The sequence below is a fragment of the Nicotiana tabacum genome, chromosome 9 (assembly GCF_000715075.1).
Source record: "Nicotiana tabacum cultivar K326 chromosome 9, ASM71507v2, whole genome shotgun sequence".
NCBI classification, from domain to species: domain Eukaryota; kingdom Viridiplantae; phylum Streptophyta; class Magnoliopsida; order Solanales; family Solanaceae; genus Nicotiana; species Nicotiana tabacum.
In genome coordinates, this window is record NC_134088.1 from 10,455,930 (window position 1) to 10,481,222 (window position 25,293).

Below are 25,293 nucleotides of genomic sequence, written 5' to 3' on the forward strand. Positions count from 1 at the left end.
TCTATGATTTCTCGCACGAAATGATACCAAACATCAATGTGCTTCGTCTTTGCATGATACACTTGGTTCTTCGCTAATTGAATAGCACTTTGACTATCACAAAAAATTGTGATACCTTTTTGTTCAACACCAAGCTCCTTTAGCAATCCTTGAAGCCAAAATTGCCTCTTTCACAGCCTCTGTAATAGCCATGTACTCTGTCTCTGTTGTAGACAAAGCAACTGTTGACTGCAAAGTAGACTTCCAACTAACTGGTGCCTTTGCAAAAGTAAACACATAACCAGTAGTTGATCTTTGTTTGTCCAGATCACCCACAAAATCTGAGTCACAATATCCAACTACAGACTGATTGTTTTCCTGCTCAAAAACTAACCCGACATCTACAGTATTATGAATATACCGTAGAATCCACTTCACAGCTTGCTAATGCTCCTTCCCTGGATTGTGCATATATATGCTAATAACTCAAACAGCTTGTGAAATGTCAGGCCTTGTGCAAACCATTACATACATCAAGCTACCAACAGCATTTGCGTATGGTACCTTTGACATATACTTTCGTTCAGCTTCATCCATTGTCGACATAGTAGTACTTAGCTTAAAATGGGAAGCAAGTGGAGTACTAACTGGCTTAGTCTTGTCATCTATGCCAAAACGTTGAAGTACTCTCTTCAAATATTCCTTTTGAGATAAATAGAGTTTCTTTGAACGTTATCTCTAATTATCTCCATGCCAAGAATTTTCTTTGCCTCACCCAAATCCTTCATCTCGAACTCCTTCTTCAGTTGAATCTTCAACTTATCAATTTCTTCCAAATTCTTGGAAGTTATCAACATATCATCAACATATAGGAGAAGATATACAAAGGAACCATCTTTAAGCTTGTGCAAATACACACAATGATCGTATTTGCTTCTCTTGTACCCTTGCCGCAACATAAACTCGTCAAATCGCTTGTACCATTGTCTAGAAGATTGTTTCAATCCGTACAACGATTTTTCAAGCTTGCACACCATATTTTCTTTTCCAGCAACTTTGAATCCTTCTGGCTGAGTCATGTAGATTTCCTCCTCCAAGTTTCCATGTAAAAATGCAGTTTTTACATCCATCTGAACTAGTTCCAAATCCAATTGTGCTACCAAAGCCAACATAATTCTAATGGATGAATGTTTTACAACTGGAGAAAACACTTCATTGTAATCAATTCCCTCCTTTTGAGCATATCCTTTGGCCACCAATCTTGCTTTGTAGCGAACATCTACTTGGTTAGGAAATTCTTCTTTCTTTGCAAATACCCATTTGCACCCAATTGCTTTCTTTCCCTTCGGGAGATTGGCCAATCTCCATGTATGATTCTGATGAAGGGACTGTATTTCATCATTCATGGCAATCCTCCACTTATCTTCTTCTGAACTTTGGACAACATCTTTATAAGTGGTAGGAACATCATCAGCTACAATTGAGGTTGCACAAGCAACCGTCTCTATGAGACGAACAAGTTTCGTTATTGTTCTTTTTGGCCTGCTGGTTGCTATTGATTCAAGTTGTTGTTGAGGTTCCTGAGTTGGAATATCCTCTACTGGCTCTCCTTCCAGACGATAATCTTCATTTGTTTCCTCCTCTGCTTCTTGTGTAGGAAAAATAAATTTTCCCTCAAACTCCACCTGCTTAAAAGCACCTTTATTTTGTTTGGTATCTTCTGTTACCTTATTTACCATAGCAGATTCATCAAAGGTAACATCCCTGTTGAATATTACTTTCTTTGTCATAGGACACCATAAGCGATATCCTTCGACTCCAGAAGTAATTCCCATAAAAATAGCCTTCTTTGCCCTTGGATCCAATTTTGACTCCGTCACATGATAATATGCAGTTGAGTCAAACACGTGCAAAGAGTTATAATCTATAGCAGGTTTTCCATACCATTTTTCAAATGGTGTCTTGCCATCAATAGCAGCAGATGGTAAGCGATTAATGAGGTGACATGCATATGTAACTGCCTCAGCCCAAAATTCTTTGCCCAAGCCAGCATTGGACAATATACACCGTACCTTCTCCAGCAAGGTCCGGTTCATACGTTCTGCCACTCCATTCTGTTGTGATGTATGTCTAACAGTGAAGTGTCGAACGATGCCATCATTTTCACAGACCTTATTGAAATGATCACTTTTGTATTCACCTCCATTGTCTGTGCGAATACACTTGATCCTCTTGACTGTTTGATTCTCCACCATCGTCTTCCATTTGAGAAAAATTCCCAACACTTCATCTTTGCTCTTCATTGTATACACCCATACTCTTCGGGAAAAATAATCAACAAAGGTTACAAAATAGTGTTTCCCACCCAATGAAGGTGTTTTGGAAGGACCCCAAACATCAGAGTGTACATATTCCAAAATGCCTTTAGTATTATGGATCGCTGTACTAAATTTAACCCTTGTCTGTTTCCCTTTGACACAATGCTCACAAAACTCCAAGTTGCAAGCCTTTACTCCTTTTAACAATCCATGATCTGATAAAGTTTTCAAGGATTTTCCTCCAGCATGTCCCAAGCGCATGTGTCATAGCTTAGTTGTTTCTGCCTCTTTGTCGTCACTGGATGTCACTATTGCTGTCCCAATAACTGTACTGCCACGATAGCGGTACATATTATTATTCTTCCGATTAGCCTTCATTACCACTAGTGCACCGGAGCATACTCTCATCACTCCATTTTCTGCAATGATTTTGAACCCTTTTGATTCTAAGGCTCCCACAGAGATGAGATTCTTCTTCAAATCCGGTACATATCGAACATCTGTTAATGTTCTAATTATTCCATCATGGTTTCTTAATCGTATTGAACCAATGCCATATGAGGTAAGAGGGCTGTTATCCGCTGTGTGGACGACTCCATATTCTCCTTCTTGAAATTCCACGAACCAGTCCCTATTGGGACACATATGATAGCTACAAGCCGAGTCCATCAACCATATGTCTGATGATGTTGATGACTCTGTTGTAACTAATGAGAAGTCTGAATCATCACAATCAGCTACATTTGAATCCATAATGGTCTTTCCATTGTTATGTTTGGCCTTATTCTTCAACTTCGGACAGTCTTTCTTCCAGTGCCCTTTTCTCGACAAAAGGCACATTCATCTTTGCTGGGTCTGGATCTTGACTTGGATCTTCCCTTCTTTGTCCTCGTTTGATTTTGAGGACGACCCCTCACAAATAGTGCTTCTCCTTCTCCGCCCTTCTGTTTTTCTCGCTTTCTTTGTTCATAGCTGTACAAAGCCGAACAAACTTCTCTAAGAGAAACTTCGTCATTTCCATGGAGTAGAGTAGTTTCAAGGTGCTCGTACTCATCAGGAAGTGACGCCAACAACATCAAGGCCAAGTCACCATCATCATAAGTTGTATCCATATTTTGCAAATCTGTGACCAACTTATTGAAACTGGTGATATGTTCATTCATCGTGGTACCAGGATCATAGGTGAAGTGAAACAGTCTCTTCTTCATGTACAATTTATTTTGACTGTTTTTCTTCAAAAATTTATCCTCCAGTGCTTTCCATAATTTACTTGCAGAAGTTTCCTTTGTGTATGGATATTTCTGCTCTCTAGCAAGGTAGGATCGAATGGTACCGCAAGCAACACGGTTGAGAATCTTCCAATCTTCTTCTCCAATAACATCTGGTTTCATTTCTTCAATGGCCAGATCTAGCCCTTGTTGAAAAAGGACATTTAGAACCTCGCCTTGCCACATCCCAAAATGTCCGGACCCGTCAAAAATTTCTACCGCAAATTTTGCATTTGACACAATTCTTGTCATAAGCGAAGATGTCAATGATGACGTATTGTTGACATTTGATGTAGATTCTTCTTATTTATTGTTTCCCATATTTGACACAAATATTATTTAATAGCTGACGACACAAATCAAGATTATTTCCTTTCTGGTGTGGAAGATCAGACTAAGCTGCAACCACAGAGCATACTAAGACAAAATCTTGACACAGTTACCAAGATAAATCTTTTCTGATGTGGAAGATCAGACTATGCTGCAACCACAGAGCATACTAAGACAGTACCTTGGCTCTGATACCAATTGTTGCGGAAGCCAAATGTATATAGTGTGAATAAGTCACAACTACTATACCAAAAATTATGACAGCCACCAAATAATAAATAAGACAATAAAGCAACAATAAAGGGAACACCAGAATTTACGAGGTTCGGCTAATTTTGCCTACTCCTCGAACACAACCAATATTTTATTTCACTCCAAAAATACAAGTGAAATAATACTAAAGAGAGAAGATACAAATGCCTTAAACAGATGAAAAGGCAAATGAGAGGTGTGTTTAAATCCTAAACATTAGGCCTTCTTTTATAGGGGGAAAATCCCCCCAAAATTCAAGAACCCACCGATGTGGGACAAATTTGCCAAACTTCAACAGACAAACCGCACCAACTCGATAATCCGAGTCAAATCGAGAAAAAACCCGATTATGGTTTGGTTTGATTTGATTTGGTTTGGTGTGGAAAAAATAATCCGACCATAATTGGTTTGGTTTGGTTTTAACTAAAGAAAGTCAAACCGAAACCAAACCAACCCGACATTACATCTATAGAAATTTTAGATATATTTAATATCATATAAATATACTTATTGTGATGTAATTTATTAATATTTCTTAATTTTTTTTATAATTTTATCTTTTAAGGTATTATTTCAAGGTTTGACCTAAAACTTTTGAATGTTCCAATAAATTTTATAGCCATTAATATCAGGACATTAAATAATGCTAACAAAAGTCGAAACCAAAATCAAATCAATACTAATGTTAACAAAAGACATTCAGTTCAATACTACGAATGGAATGTATTGAATATCTATTTTTTGTTTTGCAATAATTTAAATAAAAATGCATAACCTATTTTTATTTTTTCTTTAGCGTTTAGTCCTGTAATTAATACTCCCTTATTAGTACTTATTTTAGCATGAATACATTTAAATTATGTTTATTTTTATTATAATTTTTTAATTAGCAATATTTATGTTACATAATTTTATTATCTTTATTGTTGAATATTTTAGGATAATGCCATGACACATCTTTTATTTTGTATTAATTTCTTGGAAAATACTTTATATGGTTGTATCTTACTAGGATTAAAGAAATATTTTGAGCACAAATTATATGTTTTGTTCTACGAAAATTTTACCAGAAAAAAAATACGAAAAAACCTGAATAACCCGAGAAAAATCGAGATTGAAAAACCCTAGTTTTACTGGTTTGGTTTGTTCTTTAGATTTAATAACCCGACACAATTGGTTTGATTTGGTAATTGTAAGATCCGAACCAACCCGACCTATGTATAACACTATATGTGTGTTTAGATTTAATTTATAAATATTCTTTGTAAAAAAACATTTTAAAATTACATACATTGACGGAAAATAATAAAATTATAATATTATTTTTTATATGAAAACGAGAAAATAATATCGAAAAACAAAAAGCATCAACTATTTTGGAACGAAGAAATATATTATTAGTACAAACAACAACAACAACAACAATAATAACAATAATAAACCTAATGTACTCCCAAAGGGGGAAGAAATATATTATTCGTAGAAAAATAAAATTGGGGAACACGATTTATTATTTATTTTATTTATGTCATAGTTCACATATCTGTCACCTTATTATAAGTAGGATACTTGACAAACGAATGGTCGACATCGACACTTACTAAGGGCTAACAGTAAATAAATACAGAATTCTAAATAAGCATGGGTTATGTAAATAATAATAATAATAATAATAATAATAATAATAATAATAATAATAATAATAATAATAATAATAATAATAATAATAATAATTGAGAAAGACAATTGTCTAATAATTCCGACCTTAAAAGCATTGATTATGTATAAAATTTCACAAGACTATCGACCAAATAGAATAGTCATGCTTTCCTAAGAATTCATGAGAAAACATGCACCAATAAAAATGATGTATTTTGACAATTATGTATTCGACAAAATTACGTGTTATCCATACAAAAATATAAATACCAGAATTAAAAAAAAAACAAAGAAAAACTACGTCTAACCTGTACGAGAAAGTCCCCAATTTTGATCCCCTGCAACGTGCCATGCAAAATAACCAAGCAATCCTCTACCTTTAACATAATTAACCTTATTTCTAACAGTTTGAGTATCATCATAGCTAATCCAATTACTACCAGAGTAACAATAATCTCCAACAATGGTAGCGTTATACACAGTCGTGGCGCGACTCTCCACTATATAATCCCTAATTCTGTTATAAGTCATCGACCCATCATCGACCGCACCAACATTTGATTTTCCGGCAGCAGGTGCTCTAAGACCGTGAATATTCGCGTTAACTAATCGCCACGCATAGCCATAAAATGGAATTCCAAGCACCAATTTTTTTGTTGGAACACCAGCTTGAATCCATGCATTAATTCCATCACTTCCACTAACATGGTTCACAGGATCAAATAATTGTGCATGTGAATTGGTTTGTGATGGTGACCAATTTGGTCCATAGAAATCATAGGCCATAAGGTTAATCCAGTCTAAGTTTCTTGCCAATGATTCAACTGGGTAGTTCAACCCATTGACTCGGGGTGAGTTGGAAACCGCCGCCGTGAGAAGTAGTGCCGCCCTACCGGAATTTCTCGCCTCCGTGTTGATAGCGGTGCGCCACTCATTCAAAAGGGTCCCTGTTTAATTAACAGGTAAGTAAATAAAAGTGTACTCTTCAACAGTTTAAATTGTTAGCTAGATGGAGTGATTACACAATTCATATTGTATGGTATCATAGTAGACATATGGATATAATGAGCAGGTTTAACGAAACCTATCAGTTGTTATGAGATGATGGGGGCCTGCTTGGCCAATCGCCATCATATTATGATCAGTTTTTTGAACTTGTCAATATAATCGAGTGATTCTCTGAGGGATCTTTCCCCCTTTCAGATTATATATAACTGTGAGGAGAGTGAAAAAAATTGTTATTATTTTCGAAAATATCATAGACCCATAATTTGCAAAAGTTACATATAATGTGTCTAGTATCAAGAACCTAGTATTGCAGTCAGAGATATGATAATTAAGTAAATAAAAATATATTATGTGTATAATAATTTCTAATTTCAAATACTGTTGTCACATAATTCAATATAATATCTGAACAGACAGATGAGAGTTCAAATATCACAACTAGTGATGGCAAAATGGTTAAAAGAAAATAGTTAACCACCCATATTATCCACTAAAAATGGGTTGGATAATGAACTTTTTAAAAACGGGTCAAATATAAATAAGAATCATATTATCCATTTGGAAAATGGATAATCAATGGATAACTAATGAGTTTAACTTTTGCATTTATAAAGCTTCAAATTGGGGGTAAGTTTGGGAAAATAGAAATTCTCCCAAAAGGGATCATATTCAAGAAGTCATGGACCGGTTTATTATCCGTATTAAATATGAATCGGGTCGGATACTTTATCCATTTTTTCATTATCCATTTTCAATCCATCCCATATCCGACACGACCCGCCCGATTGCCTCTCCTAAATTCACAACTAGCTATATTTGTCCAAAAATAAATTCATGTAAGGGCCATCCATATGTGTAAAACAAATGAAGAAAATATATGTTTGTCAATAATACCTAAGTTTGTCATGTCTGCAGCTGATAATGGATATTCCCAATCAAGATCAAGGCCATGAAATCCTAATTGTCTAGCCAATCTTATTGATGAATCAATAAAACTTTTTCTTGAATTTGGTTGTCTAGCCATAATTCCATAGGCAGTTGAATTAGCTCTTCCTCCAGCTATAGACAAGAAAGTCTTGACCGAAGGATTTTTCCTTTGAACTGTACTTGTAAATTGCCTGAATGAATCTTGATTTTCCGGCGAAATAATTAACTGATTTAATTGAGGATTAAGATCGGCAAATGCACAAAATAGATGAGTGAAAAGTGTTGAATCTATGTTGTTTAATGCTAATCCACTGTCCTTAAACCAGTATCCTCCCTTAACATTTTGGCTATTTGTGCAAACTAGTTGCTGGAGGAGGAAACATGAGAAAATAATGGCGAAAAGAGTGACAGAATTAGCCATTAAATTGAAGGTTGATAGCTTATTTAATTTGTGACTTCGAGTTTAAATAAGTTTGAAGATTTGAGTTTACTGTCTACCGGCGGCTTTTAGTTTGCGATACATTTACTACTCCATTAGAAAGTGGTTGAATCTCTCAATATTTCTAAATAGAGAAAAGGTCAAAATTTTCCTGTATATCCTTCAGAATTGTGCAATTTTATCATCCGTTACACTTTTGGTTTATATATATATTTTTGTTAGCAAATCGTCTTGTATGTGTTCTTGTTATTAACGGAACAACGGGTATTCCGGTGACTAAGCTCCAGCTACAAGCGAAGTTCGGAAAGGGCCGGACCACAAGGATCTGTTGTACGCAACCTTACCTGCAAGAGACTATTTTCATGACTTGAACTGCTACCTGATGACTTGAACTGCGACCTGATGACTAGTTACGTCAAAATTATTAACAGAGCTCCAACATAAAATTACTGGACTTGAGTTACTCCACGTGTCCAAATTTTTCGAACAAAGATTCAAATCTACCCCTGGGCTTTCGATTATGGATAGTAAATAATCTCAAATTAGTGGATTCCATTCTTATCCCTTGATGGATTATTTCCAGCCGCCTAGTCTTATCCCTTTTTTCACGTTATGATGGAAAATTGAGAGTTTTGTTGCCGGTCTTGCATGGTTTCTTATGAAAATAGGGTAGAATTTAGCAATTTTTTGACTTATAGAGTTATAGATTATAGATATCGGCTTTGCTTGAAGCTCCACGTCTTGTAGCCTTTCCTTTTCGACTAAAGCTGGTTTTAACAAGCTTTTTTATGGCCAAAAATACATTTTTTTTTTAAATTGAAGTGTTTGACTAAGTTTTTAAATGATTTTTTTTTGCTTTTGACTAGAAGTAGAAATAGTTTTGGAAAAGCAGAAAAAAGTAGTTTTTTCCCAAAAGTTATTTTTTAAAAAGCACTTTTGAGAAAAATACACTTAAAAACACTTTTTAGAAACTTGACAAAACACTAATTGCTGCTCAGAAATACTTTTAATTAATTAGTCAAAATCAAACTACTTTTCACCAATAATACTTTTGAAAAAAAAAAATATTTTTAAGAAAAAAAATACTTTTCAAGATAAGCTAAGATAATTTTAGAAGGTTGGCTAAACATGTTATAAGGCTCTCAGTAAACTAAACTAATGTGGAGAAATAGGCCATGATGATGACATAAATTATCAATCCGATTTTCATGATTTGGCTCAATCCAACAGCAAGTCCCATGTAATCAGTTTGATCATAATGATGAAACGTATGCATTCTGTATGGCAATTTACAAAGTTTAAACTTACAGAAAAGGCTCAAATATACCATTAAATTCTTTTTACTATATAGAAGAGAAAGAATTTCGACATGTGTGCTTCAGGTCAATATATATAAAATTAAGGGTATATTGGACTTTTCAACTATTAACTTTACGACGTTTTGATTTCTCTTCGTATCTTGGTTCTCATTGTTCTTCAATTTGATATGGTCTTTCATCGCTCTTTTCAGCGTCTGAAGAAATGCTTCAATTTCTGCAGTAACCCTTCTCATCAGTTTTTTCATTCTTGGTCTTCTCTTCGCATGCGATTTTGTTGCTAAAAATTCCTGGAGTATTATTGAAAATTTTCGATTAATTTTTCTATTTAGATATGTCTATGGACGCCCCAGATGGAAAAGAGGTTAAGGGAAGCCGAAGGCCGGATACGCGTTGCTCTCGATCTCAAAGCCGGTCTTCATCCTCTCAAGGTTTCTCTTTCATTATTCTCTCTCTTTTTTGTTTTTTAATTTGTACTCCTTTCTATTAAGTATTCATCAAGTGCGTGTGGAATCGAAAATTTATTTTTCTCCTGGACAGCTTTGCGAATTTTTTTTGCAAGTATTTGTTGATTTGTTCTGCACATAAGTAGGCATTTGTTTTATTTTTCATAATATACGGTGTTGCTTTTTGCAATTCAATAAACTCTTTACTTTGTGGCTACTTTCTTGAATTTTGGGAGTTGGCGAGGTCAAGCTTATGTAAATATGACTGTTAATAATCCAAAAAAAATTGTCCTCTAGCAATTTTGACTAGAGGAGGAGATTGTATGACCTCGGCGAAAGAATTTAATGAGAATGCAGATGGAATGAATGCTAATAATTAGAAGAAAGATTAGTTATCCTTAAGCATACAAGAAAGTGCAGCAACATTGGAACTCTTTGAATAGTGGTAGTTTCTGAAATGGAATTGGTGATTTCTTATTGAGGACCATATATATATGAATTATCCAATGGGTGGAGTTAATCAAATGAGGGGATTTAACTCCAGTGCCTAAAGAGATGGGACAAAATATACCATTCCTAAGTCCAAACAGAACTTGGAAAACTGCTGTTACTACAGAGGATGACTCATAAGTCATTATAGGTTAGGTGGCAATCAATTCAAGAATTAATCTCTCTTATTAGTTCTTTTTCTCTTACTCCTTTGGATTTAAAAATAGAGTTTCTCAGTCATGTGTGGTTGGCCTTTTGCCAAACCTATCAAGATAATACTTCCCTGCATAAGATGGTCCAAAAGTTAGTGAAGTCCTTGAGGAGAACTGATACAGAGCCCGTTTGGATTGACTTAAAAAAGTGGCTTTTAAGCATGATGCTTAAAAACACTTTTTAAGTACTGGAGCTTATTTTATAAATAAACAGTTACGTGTTTGGATAAAAGTGCTTAAGCTGAAAAAAAATTATTGAAGTGTTTGGTAAATAAGTGCTGGTAAGCACATTTTTTCTGTTAAAATGACTAAAATATCCTTAAAGTTGTAGTATGTTATTTTTGGAGACTTTCCTTCAAAAAAATTGGAAAAAATTATTTGTGTTTAGATGAGTTTTCATTTGAAGTTACTATATTTAGTGCTATATATTTGTTTCAACTTTTTCAAATATTTTGTATTTTAGTATTTGTACAAAACAAACAATTATGACATTGTTTGTTTGACAATATAAAAGAAACGAATTTCAAGAAAATAATTATTAGTAAATATACCATCAAACCAGGAGGAGTAAAATAAAAATGCTGATTATTTACGTGAGAAGAAATCATGAAAATAAAATCAGAGCACAAAAATTAAAAAATAGGGAAAGGCAACAAAAGATATGCCATAGAAATGACACTAGAAATGGTTGACAAAAATGGGAACAATGAAGGGAGAAGAAGGAAAAGAATGTTTGGGCTTTTAGCTTCGAAGGGTTTTGGGAAAATAAAAGATTATTAGGGATAAAGGAGTAAATTAAATGGTTAAACCCAACCAGTTTTTAAGCTATAAAAAATAAGTTGAGATTCACTAACTTGTTGTTTTTAGCTTGTTTAGGCTTAAAATCACTTGGCTTAAAAACTATTTTTAAAGTTACCAAACACTCCAACCAGCTAAAAAGTGTTTTTAAACTTATTTGACCAGCTTTTAACCCAATCCAAAAGCCTTGATAGTTTTTCACTGTAAATTGCTAGACAGTTCTTGCTAGCTTGTACTTTCGTAGTAGCTTGTAGCCTTGTACGATGCTTAGCAGGAGTTTGCCAGGTGCCATCTTATGCAGCTACTTTTCTAGATGGTTATCTAGCATATACGAAAATTGTCAGGCACCATAAAACATATTGGGTAAAAGCTTAATGTTCATAAAAACCCGAAAAATCGAACCAAATCGAAAATCAAACCGATCAAAAAAATCGATACTTTTTGGTTTGGTTTGATTTTGGTTTTGAATTTTAAAAACCGATCAAATTAGGTTTGGTTTTGATTTTAATCCGAAAAAAAACCGAACCAAACCGACTATAGGATTAGCTATTTCAAATTTATTATTACATTTATATAAATGTATATTTTTATACAAAGTTTCAAAAAATTTATGGTAAATGTTAATAGTTTGCACTTTTAGTATAGTTCTTTACCTTTACATTCTAGTTTGATTGGTAGATTTCTTTTGTTAAGTGTAAGAATCCATTTCGTATTAAAAATAATATATTTTTAATTGAGTCCTTAGAATATTCATCACTATTTGATTAAATTATCATCAATATATCTTGGTAAATAATAGATTTCTCAAAGGGCAATTGATTTGATAGTGTTACATTGAAAATGTGGTCGCCGGAATATGTGTTTGGTAGTGTATGTCTTATATTATATTTAAGAAAAAACCAACAAATAACCGAAAATTCGACAAAACCCGACATAAACCGAATCGAGGAAAAACCGACTTAATTGATTTGGTTTGGTTCTAATATTTGAAAAATCGATTTACTTGATTTGGTTTCTTTTTAGGAAAAATCCGATCCAAAACGAACCATGAACACCCCTAGTTCTTGATAATTTTGTAAGGAAAACTGCTGTTACTACTGAGCTTTCTTCAAAGTAGTGCCACACGCTATTGAGAAGTCATTTGTTTGTTACCCAAAAAGAAAGCTATAAACGGAAAATGTGCATACCTCATTTTTCTCTTTTATTCATTTTTTCATCAAACAAAGATTGGGATAAACACGCAATAAGCCTTCAAGGGGGTTGCAATCCCCTGTTCAGGATAATAATTGCTTGTTCTTTAAAGTCAGATAACAGAATTTTTGCTAAAAACATAAAATCGATAATATTAAAATGTTTAAGATTTTAATTGGAGATGAATTTTGCAACCACTAACACTTGCAAAACTGTCGTTAAATTTTGGAGTTGCTGAAGTCTTTACAACTAATTGCGCATGATATGGTAAAAATTTATGTCCTTGAAACTTCAATTGACGGGGAGAACATTGTCCTGTAGAAATTTGAATGGTTAAAGTTTGGAATATCTATTAGTGTATTGATGTGGGTGCAAGAATATAGCTACGCTTCTCATATTTGATCAAACAAAATATAGAGATTCCACACTCATGCAGCGCTTATTATAGCTACGCAGAACAATTGATTTTGGATCAGTAGACCAATTCGAAGGTGCATTTGTCAACAATGATCAAAATGGAGAAGGGGTATGTCCTGACTTATATTTCATACACAGATCTGACTGATGTTCATACGCACAAGGAAGAAGATTCTCATTAAAAATGTTCGAGTTCATTTTTCTTTTATTGGGATTAAAAAACTGAAGACCGACAAATCTTATGCCATAGAAGCGGACAAGAACAACAATAACAACAACCCAGTAAAATTCTACTAGTGGGGTCTGGGGAGGGTAGTGCGTGTTGTGATTCTCGGATCAATATGAAGATTATTTGGGAGGAAAAACAACTCTATTTCACAAGAATAGAATTATAGAGAATTTACACCAAGAATTTCTCTCTACAAAAAACCTCACCAAACTCTCTTTTTGTTCTCACAATCTCTTCCTGGATTGTATTTCAATCTCTCTGGATTGATGTTTCTGTGTAAAACATAAGGCTCTATTTATAGCCTTAAAGAAGGTGGTTGGTGGTTGAATTCTTCATTCAACAATGAAGGCTTCAACAATGGTGGCTTCTAGAATAGGTTGGTGGCTTCAACAATGGTGGGCTTCTAGAATTGGTAGTTGGCAGCAGCTGAACTTATCAATTCTCCCCCTTCAGCTGCATTCCAACGCAGCTACTATTTGAAAGTTATTCCAACTATGTCTCTGCACAGCTCTAACTTTTCTTGAGTGACCACCTTTGTTAACATGTCTGCTGGATTCTCCTTCGTATGGATCTTCACTAGTTTCAACAGTTGTTGATTCATCACCTCGCGTATCCAGAGATAGCGAATGTCGATGTGCTTTGTCCGAGAATGATACATTGAGTTTTTGCTTAAATCAATTGCACTTTGACTATCACAATGTATCTTATACTCTGTTTGATTTATCCCTAGTTCTTGGAGAAACCGCTTTAGCCACAACATTTCTTTTCCAGCTTCCGCTACAGCAATATACTCTGCTTCAGTTGTGGATAGTGCAACACACTTCTGCAATCTTGACTGCCATGACACAGCTCCCCCTGCAAAAGTATAAACATATCCTGAGGTTGATTTTCTTCCATCAGGATCTCCGGCCATATCTGAATCTGTATAGCCTTCCAAGACTGGATCAGCTCCCCCAAAGCACAGACTTGATTTTGGAGTACCTTTAAGATACCTGAAAATCCACTTAACTGCCTCCCAATGTTTCTTTCCAGGGTTAGAAAGAAAACGACTTACCACACCTACCGCATGTGCGATATCTGGCCTCGTGCAAACCATGGCATACATCAGGTTTCCAACTGCTGAAGAATATGGAATTGTAGACATCTCCTCAATCTCTTTCTTGGATGAGGGGCACAAACTCTTGCTCAACTTGAAGTGATTTGCCAAAGGGACACCTACCGGTTTGGCATTACTCATATTGAACCGTTTGATCACCCGTTCAATGTAATTTTCTTGAGATAGCCATAACTTCTTGTTTCTCCTATCTCGAGTTATCTGCAATCCCAAAATATGTTGAGCTGGACCTAAGTCTTTCATTTCAAAGGACTTAGAGAGTTCTTTCTTCAACTGTCTAATTTTTGTTGCATCTTGTCCGACGATCAACATGTCGTCTACATAAAGTAGAAGTACAACAAAATTGCCATCCGAAAATCTCTGAATGTAAACACACTGATCTGTAGCAGTCCTTTTATATCCTTGACTTACCATAAATGAGTCAAACCTTTTGTACCACTGCCTCGGTGCTTGCTTTAGGCCATATAAACTTTTCGTAAGCTTATAGACGAGGTTTTCTTTTCCTGAAACCTCAAAACCTTCCGGCTGCTCCATATAGATTTCTTCATTTAGATCACCATGAAGAAATGTTGTCTTGACATCCATTTGTTCAAGCTCCAAATTCAAACTGGCTACCAATCCAAGGATGATGCGGATTGAAGTCAATTTTACAACTGGTGAAAATATTTCATCAAAGTCAATTCCCTTTTTCTGTAGGAATCCTTTGACTACTAACCGGGCTTTGTGTTTCACCACCTTTCCGCTGCCATCTTTCTTCAGCTTGAATACTCATTTACTCTTCAGTACCTTCTTTCCTTGTGGAAGTTTCACAATCTCATAAGTGTTATTTTTCTGTAAAGAGTTCATCTCTTCGGTCATTGCTTGCAGCCATTTTTCTTTATCCGTATGAGATATAGCTTCATGGAAACTCTCTGGTTCTCCATCTTCAGAAAGTAGAATATACTCGATTTCTGGGTATCGAGTTGATGGAATCTGACCTCGTTCAGATCGACGAGGTTGTTGATTATTAGCTTCAGGATGTGTACCATCATCGTTCCCCTGTGATGGTTCTGTAGTTTCCTGCGGGGTTTGTGCCTCCCCTTGCCAAACATCCTCCTGTTCTGCTTCTGGTACTGCTTCATGCTCCCCCATGCTATTTGTGTCAAACTGCAATGGTAGTGGATCTGGACCAACTTTTTGGGCACTGGAACCTCTTTCATAAGACATTGTGGGCTTTTCAATGTCTTCAATTGTCTGGTTTTCGTGGAATACAACATCCCTACTTCTGATCACCGTCTTCTGTATTGGATCCCATAATCTATACCCAAATTCTTCATCTCCATAGCCTATGAAGATACATGGTATAGTTCTACCATCAAGCTTCTTCATGAGCTCCTTGGATACATGTGCATGTGTTAAACAACCGAATACCCTTAAGTGAGAATATGATGGATTCTTACCCGATCATATTTTCTCTGGAACCTCAAAATTCAACGGGGCTGATGGTGACCGGTTGATTAGGTAGCAAGCGGCGCGAACAGCTTCTCCCCAGAATGGCTTAGGCAGCTTTGCCATACTGATCATACTTTTGACTCTTTCCATAATTGTCCGGTTCATTCTCTCGGCTACTACATTGTGTTGTGGGTGCGTGGGACCGTCTTTTCATGTCGAATCCCTTATCTCTTGCAATAGGAATCGAACTCCTTGGAAGTATAGTCGCCTCCATTATCTGAGCGAAGGCATTTTAATTTCTTTCCCGTTTCACGCTCTACCATGGCATGAAATATCTTGAAATAATCAAAAGCCTGGTCCTTTGTCTTTAAGAAGTACACCCACACCTTTCGAGAAGCATCATCAATGAAAGTCAGAAAATACCTATTGCCGCCAAGTGACTTCTCCTCCATGGGACCACAAATATCAGAGTGTACCAGACTGAGTAACTCTGATTTTCTGGTTGAAGAAAATGTAAAAGAGACTCTATGTTGCTTTCCGAATAAGCAATGATTACAAGGGTCTAAAGCAGCATTCTTGTCCATTCTGATAAGCTGCTTTTTCGTTAGAATTGATATCCCCTTTTCACTCATGTGACCGAGTCTCTGGTGCCACAGGTTTTGAGACGCCTCTTTTTCCATAACATTGAGGCTGTCTGAACATACCTTCACATGAGTTTTATATAAGTTGCCACAAATATGTCCTCGAGCGAGAATCATAACCCCTTTCAGCAATTTCCATGTGCCTTTTCCGAAATAACTTTCATAGCCCTGTTTGTCAAGAGCTATACCTGATATTAGGTTTAGACGAAGATCTGGCACATGACGGACATCTTTCAATATCATTGTACTCCCGATATTTGTTTGTATTTTGATATCACCAATTCCAACTATCTCACAGGAAGAAGTGTTCCCCATCTTCACTACTCCAAAGTCTCCTGCTTTGTATGTTGTGAAGAAATCTTTTCGGGATGTGGCATGGTATGATGCTGCAGTATCTACCACCCATTCGTTTTCTTCTTGACTTGAGACGTGAAGGCATGTCTCTTCTTGGATGGAACAAATGGCTACCTCTCCGTGGGTAGTGACCAATGCATCTCCATCCTTTTGCTTCAACTGCTCCTTCTCCTTATGCAATTTTCTGCAGTTCTTTTTTAAATGGCCCTTTATTCCACAGTGGTAGCACGCATATGATGACTTCCTACCATCCGTGGATTTTCCCCTACTCTTGCTTTTGCCTCTCCTCTTATCTTGACTTCTTTCTTGTTGTCTCCCTCTTTCTGTAATAAGGGCATGCGACTCACCATGATCGATGTTCTTTCTTCTGGCTTCTTCATTAAATAAGGCATCTTTAACCATAGACATGGTCAGATTTCCACTAGGAGCTGAATTACTGAGAGAGACTACCAGCGTCTCCCAACTATCAGGAAGAGAACTAAGAAGTAGTAGGGCTTGCATCTCATCCCCGAGCGGCATGTCAACAGACGATAATTGATTTATCAAGCTCTGAAACTCACTAGTATGCTCGGCAACTGAAGTTCCGTGCTTTAACTTCAAATTTACCAAAAGCCTCATCAACAAGGCTTTGTATACATCCCTTCTAACTTCACCCAGAGGGCATACGCATCTGTCTCTTGTGCAACATGATGAAAAACGCTATCGTCAATCCATTGTCGAATTTGACCGATAGTTTTTCTGTTTAATTTCTTCCACTCTGCTTCTTTGGTGGAATCGGGGTTCCTACCCTTTGCTTCTATGGGATCAAACAAATCTTTACAACTGAGGAGATCTTCCATCCGAGGTCTCCACAATGTGTAATTTGTGGCAGTAAGCTTTATCGTAGCTCCAGATGATGATGACTCTTCCATTATGTCTTTAAAATGGCTTGGTCAAAATTTTGGAGCATAATCTCACCAAACGGAACTCACCAACACGTCCGGAATGGTGAAAAATGGTAGGATTGACTCTTCTTGGGTCAAAATAGGGCCTCCAGAAAATTTTCAAAATTTACACCAAACTTTTGGGGTTAAATCGAAAATATACTGAACTTGTGGGGCAGATTTATAATTTCAGTAACTTCAGGGGTTATTTCATAAATTTCTAAAATTTTTATGCTGACTGGATACTGACGTGGCGCTGACTGGATGCTGACGTGGCGCTGACTGGATGCTGACGTGGCGCTGACTGGATACTGACGTGGCGCTAACTGGATGATGATGTGGTGCTGACTGGGCAGTTACTATTCATCATCTTCTTCCTTGGGCAGAAGAAAAAAAAATTGTCATAACTTCTTCGTTTTAGCTTTGTTTGGCCTCTGGAAAATTGCGTTGAATTCGTATCGACACAAGGAATCTAATGAAATGATCAAAACACACCGAAGATCACGTTTTCGAAAAAACGTAAATCCGGGTTGAAATTTTCAGTGTTCCGATATTTCTCGATGAACACAGAATCGAAGGCTCTGATACCACTTGTTGTGATTCTCGGATCAATATGAAGATTATTTGGGAGGAAAAACAACTCTATTTCACAAGAATAGAATTATAGAGAATTTACACCAAGAATTTCTCTCTACAAAAAACCTCACCAAACTCTCTTTTTGTTCTCACAATCTCTTCCTGGATTGTATTTCAATCTCTCTGGATTGATGTTTCTGTGTAAAACATAAGGCTCTATTTATAGCCTTAAAGAAGGTGGTTGGTGTTGAATTCTTCATTCAACAATGGAGGCTTCAACAATGGTGGCTTCTAGAATGGGTTGGTGGCTTCAACAATGGTGGGCTTCTAGAATTGGTAGTTGGCAGCAGCTGAACTTATCAGTGTGTACGCAGACCTTATCCCTACCCCAAAGGGGGAAAAAGGCTCAAGAAAAAACAACAAATAAAGAAAGGAATTGGATATAATGTCACAGATGGTGATGCTTGTGTCAGGTTTATTGTATTACTCATGTTGCAATTTGTTATGTGGTACACCACCATTTTTCTAGCTAATATCCATTTGATGATCGTTGCGTGGGATTTATTGAACATGGTGAAGCATATTAGAGCGTTGGAATGAGTTCAGGCAACTTAAACAGTGAAATGATGGAGGTATATCTACAAGGTCAGATTGGCAGCGACACGAACGCATATATTCCTAGGACGGAGGGAGAGCACAGGTCAGTAACCATTCGTTACAACATACAAATAGTCTCAAAGAACTATTTCAGTAACGCTTCATTAATTATCAATCATTGCTAACATAAGCAACTGGTAGTTTTTTCTACTCTGTAATTAAATCTGCATATACTGAAATGAAGCGACTAAGCTTCCATATGAGAAAGAAGAAAAGTGCCCACTGTTAGCTTTGTCTTGAATTTTCCATGCTTAGTCTACCTTATCTTCGAGCCATTTAAGACTGTGGTCATTACAAATGAGTTATAAGTGAATTTGAATTCCACTAAAATGCTCATTCTTTGATCTTTTTGTTTAGTATCTTTACTTTTTAGCCACGAGAGGTCGTGGTGATTTAAATGAGTTATGAGTATATAATTCAATGAAAGTTTCTATAATGTAGTTAGCTCTTCCTATCATGTTATTTGAGTTATATATTAAGATTACTGATCCCATACTTGTGATTTTCTTTTCTTTTTGGATTATGATTTAAAAATCATGACATAACTTCGTAATATTAATGGTTACATACTTCTTTTATGTTTTTTCTCTATATTATGGTTTAAACAAGCATGGTGCATTGACAGACTTCTTCCTCTGTTCTTTTCTTTTGCTTGCTAAGAGTTTTATAAGCTCAATGTAAGTTCAATGATAGGAGATGTTATTTCCAGACAAAGGATGTAGGCTAATGTCTTCAATTTATAGAAAGAAGACCTTTTCGTGTTTCTCAGATGTAATCTTTCTGTACCAGCGATGTAGTATTTAACGATAATCCTTTACCTTCTTGATCAAAGACGGAAGGACGACAAACAGAGAGATATAAGATATTTGAAGTTACAGTGGGAATAGTAACTTTATGGCAATTAATGACAAACGTGAGCAATTAAATTTGAAGAAATTCTTTGATTCTGCTCATGCATGTTCTCTTTTAAATCTTTAGTGTCAAATTTCATTACGTTTGGTAAGGTCACTTTCACTTTGGCTATAGAGTAACTAATTGATGCTGCCTGCTAGAATTTATTTTTCATTACGTTTGTACATGTATGTGAGCATTTGTGACAGCTGGTATCAATTTTGTCTTAGAGATGGACCCATTCTTTATTTAGTTTCTATAAATTTTGAAAGTTTCATGGATACACATATTTCTTTCCTTTTTTGTGTATTTCTCTATATTTTACAAATTAATTTATTTTCAACAGAATGCATGGGACAGCCTTGCAAGGACATGAAGCAAAGCTGAAAAAGATGGTAATAGGAAGAACACCGTTCTTATGACATTTTTTGCACATTTGTTAGAAAAGAACTATATCATACCTATGTAAACAGAGCACTCTTTTCATTACAGTTATCTATTTTGATTCAGGGTGGGCAAAGCATTTGAATATATTCTTCGAGTGAAAACCCCCATGGAAGTTATCTAATTGTTATTTTACAATTCCAAAAGAGTACTATGTGGATTTTGCACTTATCTAAATTTTGGTTCTTGCAAATATTGCAATAGTTTAAATCATGTGATCCTTTACATGCATCTATTTCTCTTTCATATCAAAATTGATGGGTTTTTAATGCCTTTGCCTTATGCTTCTTATGTTTTGATGATCTAACAAACTTGTTGTGAAGAACCAGATAGAGAACCTGGCCCACATGGTATACATTTCAACTGACCTGGTTTAAGTCTGAAAATCAGCAAATAAATGAACGACCATAAGGAGGAACACAACAGGGACCTGGTGACCTGGTCCCTTAGGGTTCTCCGACACAAGTACAAGTCAGTGATTGTCCGCAATCATTATAAAGAGGAACATAACAGGGACCTGGTCCCTTAGGGTTCTCTGACAGAAGTACATGTCAACTGTACAGCTGGAGCGAACAACAGAAAGTGACCATCTCACAACTGTTACAAAAGAGGAACACAACTAGGATCGGTCTGGTAGTGTTCTCTGACAGAAGTACAAGTCGACTATCCAACTGAAAAGCAACTGCACAGAAGTGGCTGTGCAGACAGTACATCAGTCACTTCTCATTGGGAAGAAGCGTGTATCAAGAATTGACACCACTATCCATTGTAATGTCTTTTGTGATATAACAACCTGGTGCAAGGTACAATATCTGTGTGCATTCGGTGATATTCTCTCAAGCATAACAGTGTTCATCCGGCATTGAAGTCACTGGTGTGTCAAGAACAAGAAGACAACTCCACTAAGGATCAGTTTCTAAATGAGTTTATGTTCATCCTTAGTTGAGTTGTAATCTTGTTATTTGATCTTCATTGTATTTCCTAGTTTGCTTTCTTAGAAGCTTTGTCTTAGGAACAAACCAAAAATCCGTGAACTTCAGAGTTTATGTTGTGACTAGGAATAGTCATAAGTCTAAATCCTTTGTAACTAGGATACTTATAAAGTGACTTGTGGTGGGTGTATAACAAGTTAGTTGAAGTATATTGCAAAGTGGTTTGTAATAGAGAGATTGCAAGTTAGTGAAGTTAAAAGCCTACAAGAGTAGGTCGTGATTTTTTGATCCCCTTGTGTGGGATTTTTCCACGTAAAAATCCCCTGTCTTCTTTACTTTCAGTCTTTATAGCATTCTCAACATCATCTCATATAGGACCAGGTACTCTATAGTTTGGTGGACTCATATAAACTAACAATTGGTATCAGAGCAAGTTCTTTCTAAAAGGTTAACACCTAGAGAGGATCTCAATGGCTGCTCCACCCAACTTTAAGGAAGGACAATCAACCTACAGACCTCCCAGATTCAATGGTCAGTACTATGGCCGGTAGAAGACCCGCATGCATGATTTTATGATGGCAGAAGACTCAGAACTGTGGAACATCATTTGTGATGGTCCACATGTCCTCATGAAGAAGCTTGAAGAAACAGGACCAATGGTGCCGAAAGGCAGAAAAGAGTACATTGACATTGACAGAAAAGCTGTAGAAAAGAACTATCGTGCCAAGAAAATCTTGATGTGTGGCATAGGACCTGATGAGTATAACAGAGTCTCAGTTTGTGACAGTGTCAAAGAAATATGGGAAACATTGCAAACAGCACACGAAGGAACTACTCAGGTCAAACAGTCCAAGATCGACATGCTCACCACGGAATATGAGCTCTTTAGGATGAAGGATGATGAGTTTATACAATATATGCACACAAGATTCACCTCCATCATAAATAAGCTTCATGCACTTGGAGATGTCATTCCCAGAAACAAGCTTGTAAGGAAAATCCTCAGTGTTCTACCTGGTTCTTGGGAAAGTAAGGTAAATGTCATTACTGAAGCTAAAGATCTACAAACTCTAACCATGGATGAGTTGATTGGTATTATGAAGACATACAAGATAAAAAGAAAGAAATACAGTGAAAGAAGAGAGCCTAAGAAGGAAAAGAACCTGGTACTCAAAGTTGAAAGCAGTGACTCAAGTGATTAAGATAGTGACATGGCCTATCTTACTAAGAGATTTTAAAAGATGGTTCGAAGAAATGGTGGTATACCAAAGTGGGATAGTTCAGGTAAAGCAAGGAACAACGATCTCTGTCACAAATGTGGAAAGTCAGGGCATTTCATCAAAGACTGCCCACTCGCAAAACATGAGCAATACAAGCAAAATCCTGACAAAGCAACAAAGAGGAATCTGGTTCCAAACAAACGATTCAATCGAAAAAGTGTTGATGACAATATTGTTAAGCAAGCTCTTGCTGCTTGGGGAGACTCCTCTAGTGAATCCGAAAGGGAACCAGATGCAGAAAATAATTCCATGATGGCAGTGGAAATTGAAGCAACGAAGTATGATTCACTGTTCGCGCTGATGGCTCAGTTTGATGATGATGATAAAGATGAAGATGATAAGGTAAACTTCAGGGATGCTCAAAGAAATCTGAAATCCTACTCTTATAAGAATCTAAGGTCGTTAGCTAATGTCCTAATTGATACGTATTATAGCCTTGTTAATGATAAGGAGATCCTGACCCCAGAACTAGGAGAGGTCGAACAATCTAGAGATGATCTGGTTGTCTGTGTAGTAGACTTAAATGAGACCATAACTAATCTGAAAAAGGAAAAGGAAGCCTTGAATGAAAGAATAACTAGTGTGGAAAATGAGAGAGACGACCTGATGGTAGAAGTTGTTGATCTAAAAGAAACAATAGAAGGTCTTAGCAATGAAAAACACTCCTTAGAAGGAAAAATTGCAACTACTGAGGAAGAGATGGATGACCTTTTAGTGATATGCACCGATCTAGAGGAAACCATTGAGGAACTCAATAGAGAACATAGGAATGTGAGTCTTGGGAAAGGGAAGGAAGTAGCTAGTGAGACACACATCATGTTTGAAAAGGAATTAAATGTTGTGAAAACCAGTCTATGTAGTGAACTCGAGAAGAATCAACAACTTCAAGCTGAATTAGAGAAAGTAAGAATTGATCTTGAGAAATCCCTGAAATGGACCTGGTCCTCAGATGACATCACTGCCATGTATCTTAACAATAGTGGAAACAGGCAGGGCATCGGGTTCCAAAGGGAGAAAACTCCTTACAACCCTCACAGCAAGTATGTCAATGTACCTGATAACTGGCTATGTACCCACTATGGGAACAATGGGCATTTTAAAGAAGATTGCCAGGCCAGGGTTCAGTCTACTCAGAAAAACAAAGTGTTTATTGATAAAGTGACTACTAACAAAGGACGTACCACTCACAAGAAGCGAATGTTGCCTGCATGGACTAGGAAAGCGCTCATTCATCCTTTCTATCACAACAAGGGACCCAAACTAGTTTGGGTTCCTAAATCTAACCCTTGATTTACATGTTGATAACTAGGGATTTTGCTACATTTTATACTCCTTCCTGCTTAAGTTTTGATTATAAATGTGTACAAAATAGTCTCAAAGGCTCACAAGTTGTGCTTGATTGCAGGTTTGATCAACAAGGTGACAAGATGTCAAAGATCAACTCAAAAGGAGTAAAACTTGCACAAGTATCAAGACAAGACAAAGCTTAGACAAAACAAGGCCAGTGCGGCCACACACCATTCTATGTGATCCGCACAAGTGAGGTTCAGAGAGTATGATATTCAGGCAAAAGGGCAATACGGCCGCACTAGGTTTTGTGCATTCCGCACTGAGATCAATGCGGCCATACTCGATTTAGTGCGGTCCGCAGTAAGAAGCATCAGAGAGTTACCAGTCCCGAGTTTCAAGCCAATGCGGTCCGCACTCCATTTCATGCGGACCGCACTAGAAGCCTCCGCGGTCGCACTACATTCTGTGTGGTCCGTATTGCCTGAGTTCAAAGAGATGGATTTTTTGTCAAGAGCCTTAGTATGGTCCGCACGTGATTTTGTGCGATCTGCACTAGACCAGCATGGGTATTTTTGTCCAGATTTTTCAACTTAGTATAAATAACATTTTTTTCCATTTTTAGGTTATCAGATAGTTTTAGCTAAGAGCTGCGCTCGTGGGTTTGAATATTTTAGCTATTTTGGGCAATTTTATCTACATTTAAACATTGAATCTTCTTGTTTATCTTAGTAATTAATTAATATGAGCTTTTCTTCATCTATTTCTTGCTTTTATTCTTTAATTATGAGTAGCTAAACCCAAAAGTTAGGGTTGTGGCTCAACTCTAGTGTGGGTAATTGATGAGTCTTGTGTTTTAGGGCTAGATTGACTATGGGTGTTTGATATTTGGGCTAATTTCATGTTTAATTGCTGAATTAGTGGTTGCAAATACTAGCTTGTGTTTAGTTGACTTGAGCTCTTCTTGAGAAAGAGAGCTTGGTCTCTGAAATTGGTCCAAGGGCGTACTCAAGAGATTGATAGTCCCAATTAAAGGGTTAAACCTCGAGAGAGTAATACCCGACTTGAACCTTGATTGCCTGTGCAAATTTGCATACCCAATTGGTCTCGAGAAAGTCAATTCGGGCAAAATCACTTGAACTACTGAGAGGTGTACAGTGAGTAAAATCGTGCAACAGTTATATCATACTCCCCAAATATGTCAATCATGCCTTAGACTCAAGTATCCGTCAATTGACCACCTAGGCGAAAGTCACTACCCTAGTGCCTTTTAAACCATTTGAACAACCCGCAACATTTTACTCTTAGCTTATTCTAGTTTAATTTACCATTGTAGTATGATAAAAGTAGAAGTAAAACAAAAACCCAAAAATGTTTAGAAGTGTCATTTGGAACACATACACAACTCCACTTTAGATAGACACCCGACTCCAACCTCTAGCTCCTTGTGAAAATCGATCCCGACCTTAACCGGGTAAAAGCTGC

General features: G+C 36.5%; 1 protein-coding gene and 1 long non-coding RNA gene across 8 annotated transcripts; one reads left to right on the plus strand and one right to left on the minus strand.

Annotated features, from left to right (window-relative positions):
• Positions 1-5,521: 5,521 nt before the first annotated feature.
• On the minus strand, positions 5,522-8,185 carry LOC107790755 (class V chitinase). Of its 5 annotated transcripts, none has more exons than XM_075221440.1 (3): positions 7,709-8,185; positions 6,108-6,753; positions 5,522-5,747 (listed from the first exon to the last, which is right to left on the minus strand). In XM_075221440.1, exons 1-2 carry the CDS (start codon positions 8,160-8,162, stop codon positions 6,110-6,112), a joined length of 1,098 nt encoding a protein of 365 aa, XP_075077541.1. In that variant the 5' UTR covers positions 8,163-8,185; the 3' UTR covers positions 5,522-5,747; positions 6,108-6,109. The 5 variants fall into 5 exon arrangements, with proteins under 5 accessions (XP_075077541.1, XP_075077538.1, XP_075077540.1 ...); XM_075221437.1 differs by having other exon boundaries at positions 5,522-5,754; XM_075221439.1 differs by having other exon boundaries at positions 5,522-5,778.
• Positions 8,186-9,577: 1,392 nt separating this feature from the next.
• Positions 9,578-20,396, plus strand: LOC107790754 (uncharacterized). Of its 3 annotated transcripts, none has more exons than XR_012694730.1 (5): positions 9,578-9,718; positions 9,829-9,927; positions 13,089-13,158; positions 18,897-19,017; positions 20,212-20,396. It is a non-coding gene; the product is annotated as an uncharacterized LOC107790754 (long non-coding RNA). The 3 variants fall into 3 exon arrangements; XR_012694728.1 differs by having other exon boundaries at positions 9,583-9,718; positions 13,081-13,158; XR_012694729.1 differs by lacking the exon at positions 13,089-13,158 and having other exon boundaries at positions 9,598-9,718.
• The last annotated feature ends 4,897 nt before the right edge of the window (positions 20,397-25,293 follow it).

Excerpts from the sequence above, each read along its gene's own strand:
- LOC107790755 (XM_075221440.1), bottom strand. The coding sequence starts at position 8,162 with ATGGCTAATTCTGTCACTCTTTTCGCCATTATTTTCTCATGTTTCCTC. Across the intron at positions 6,754-7,708 it reads TGCAGACATGACAAACTTAG|GGACCCTTTTGAATGAGTGG; the intron begins GTATTATTGACA and ends TTAATTAAACAG.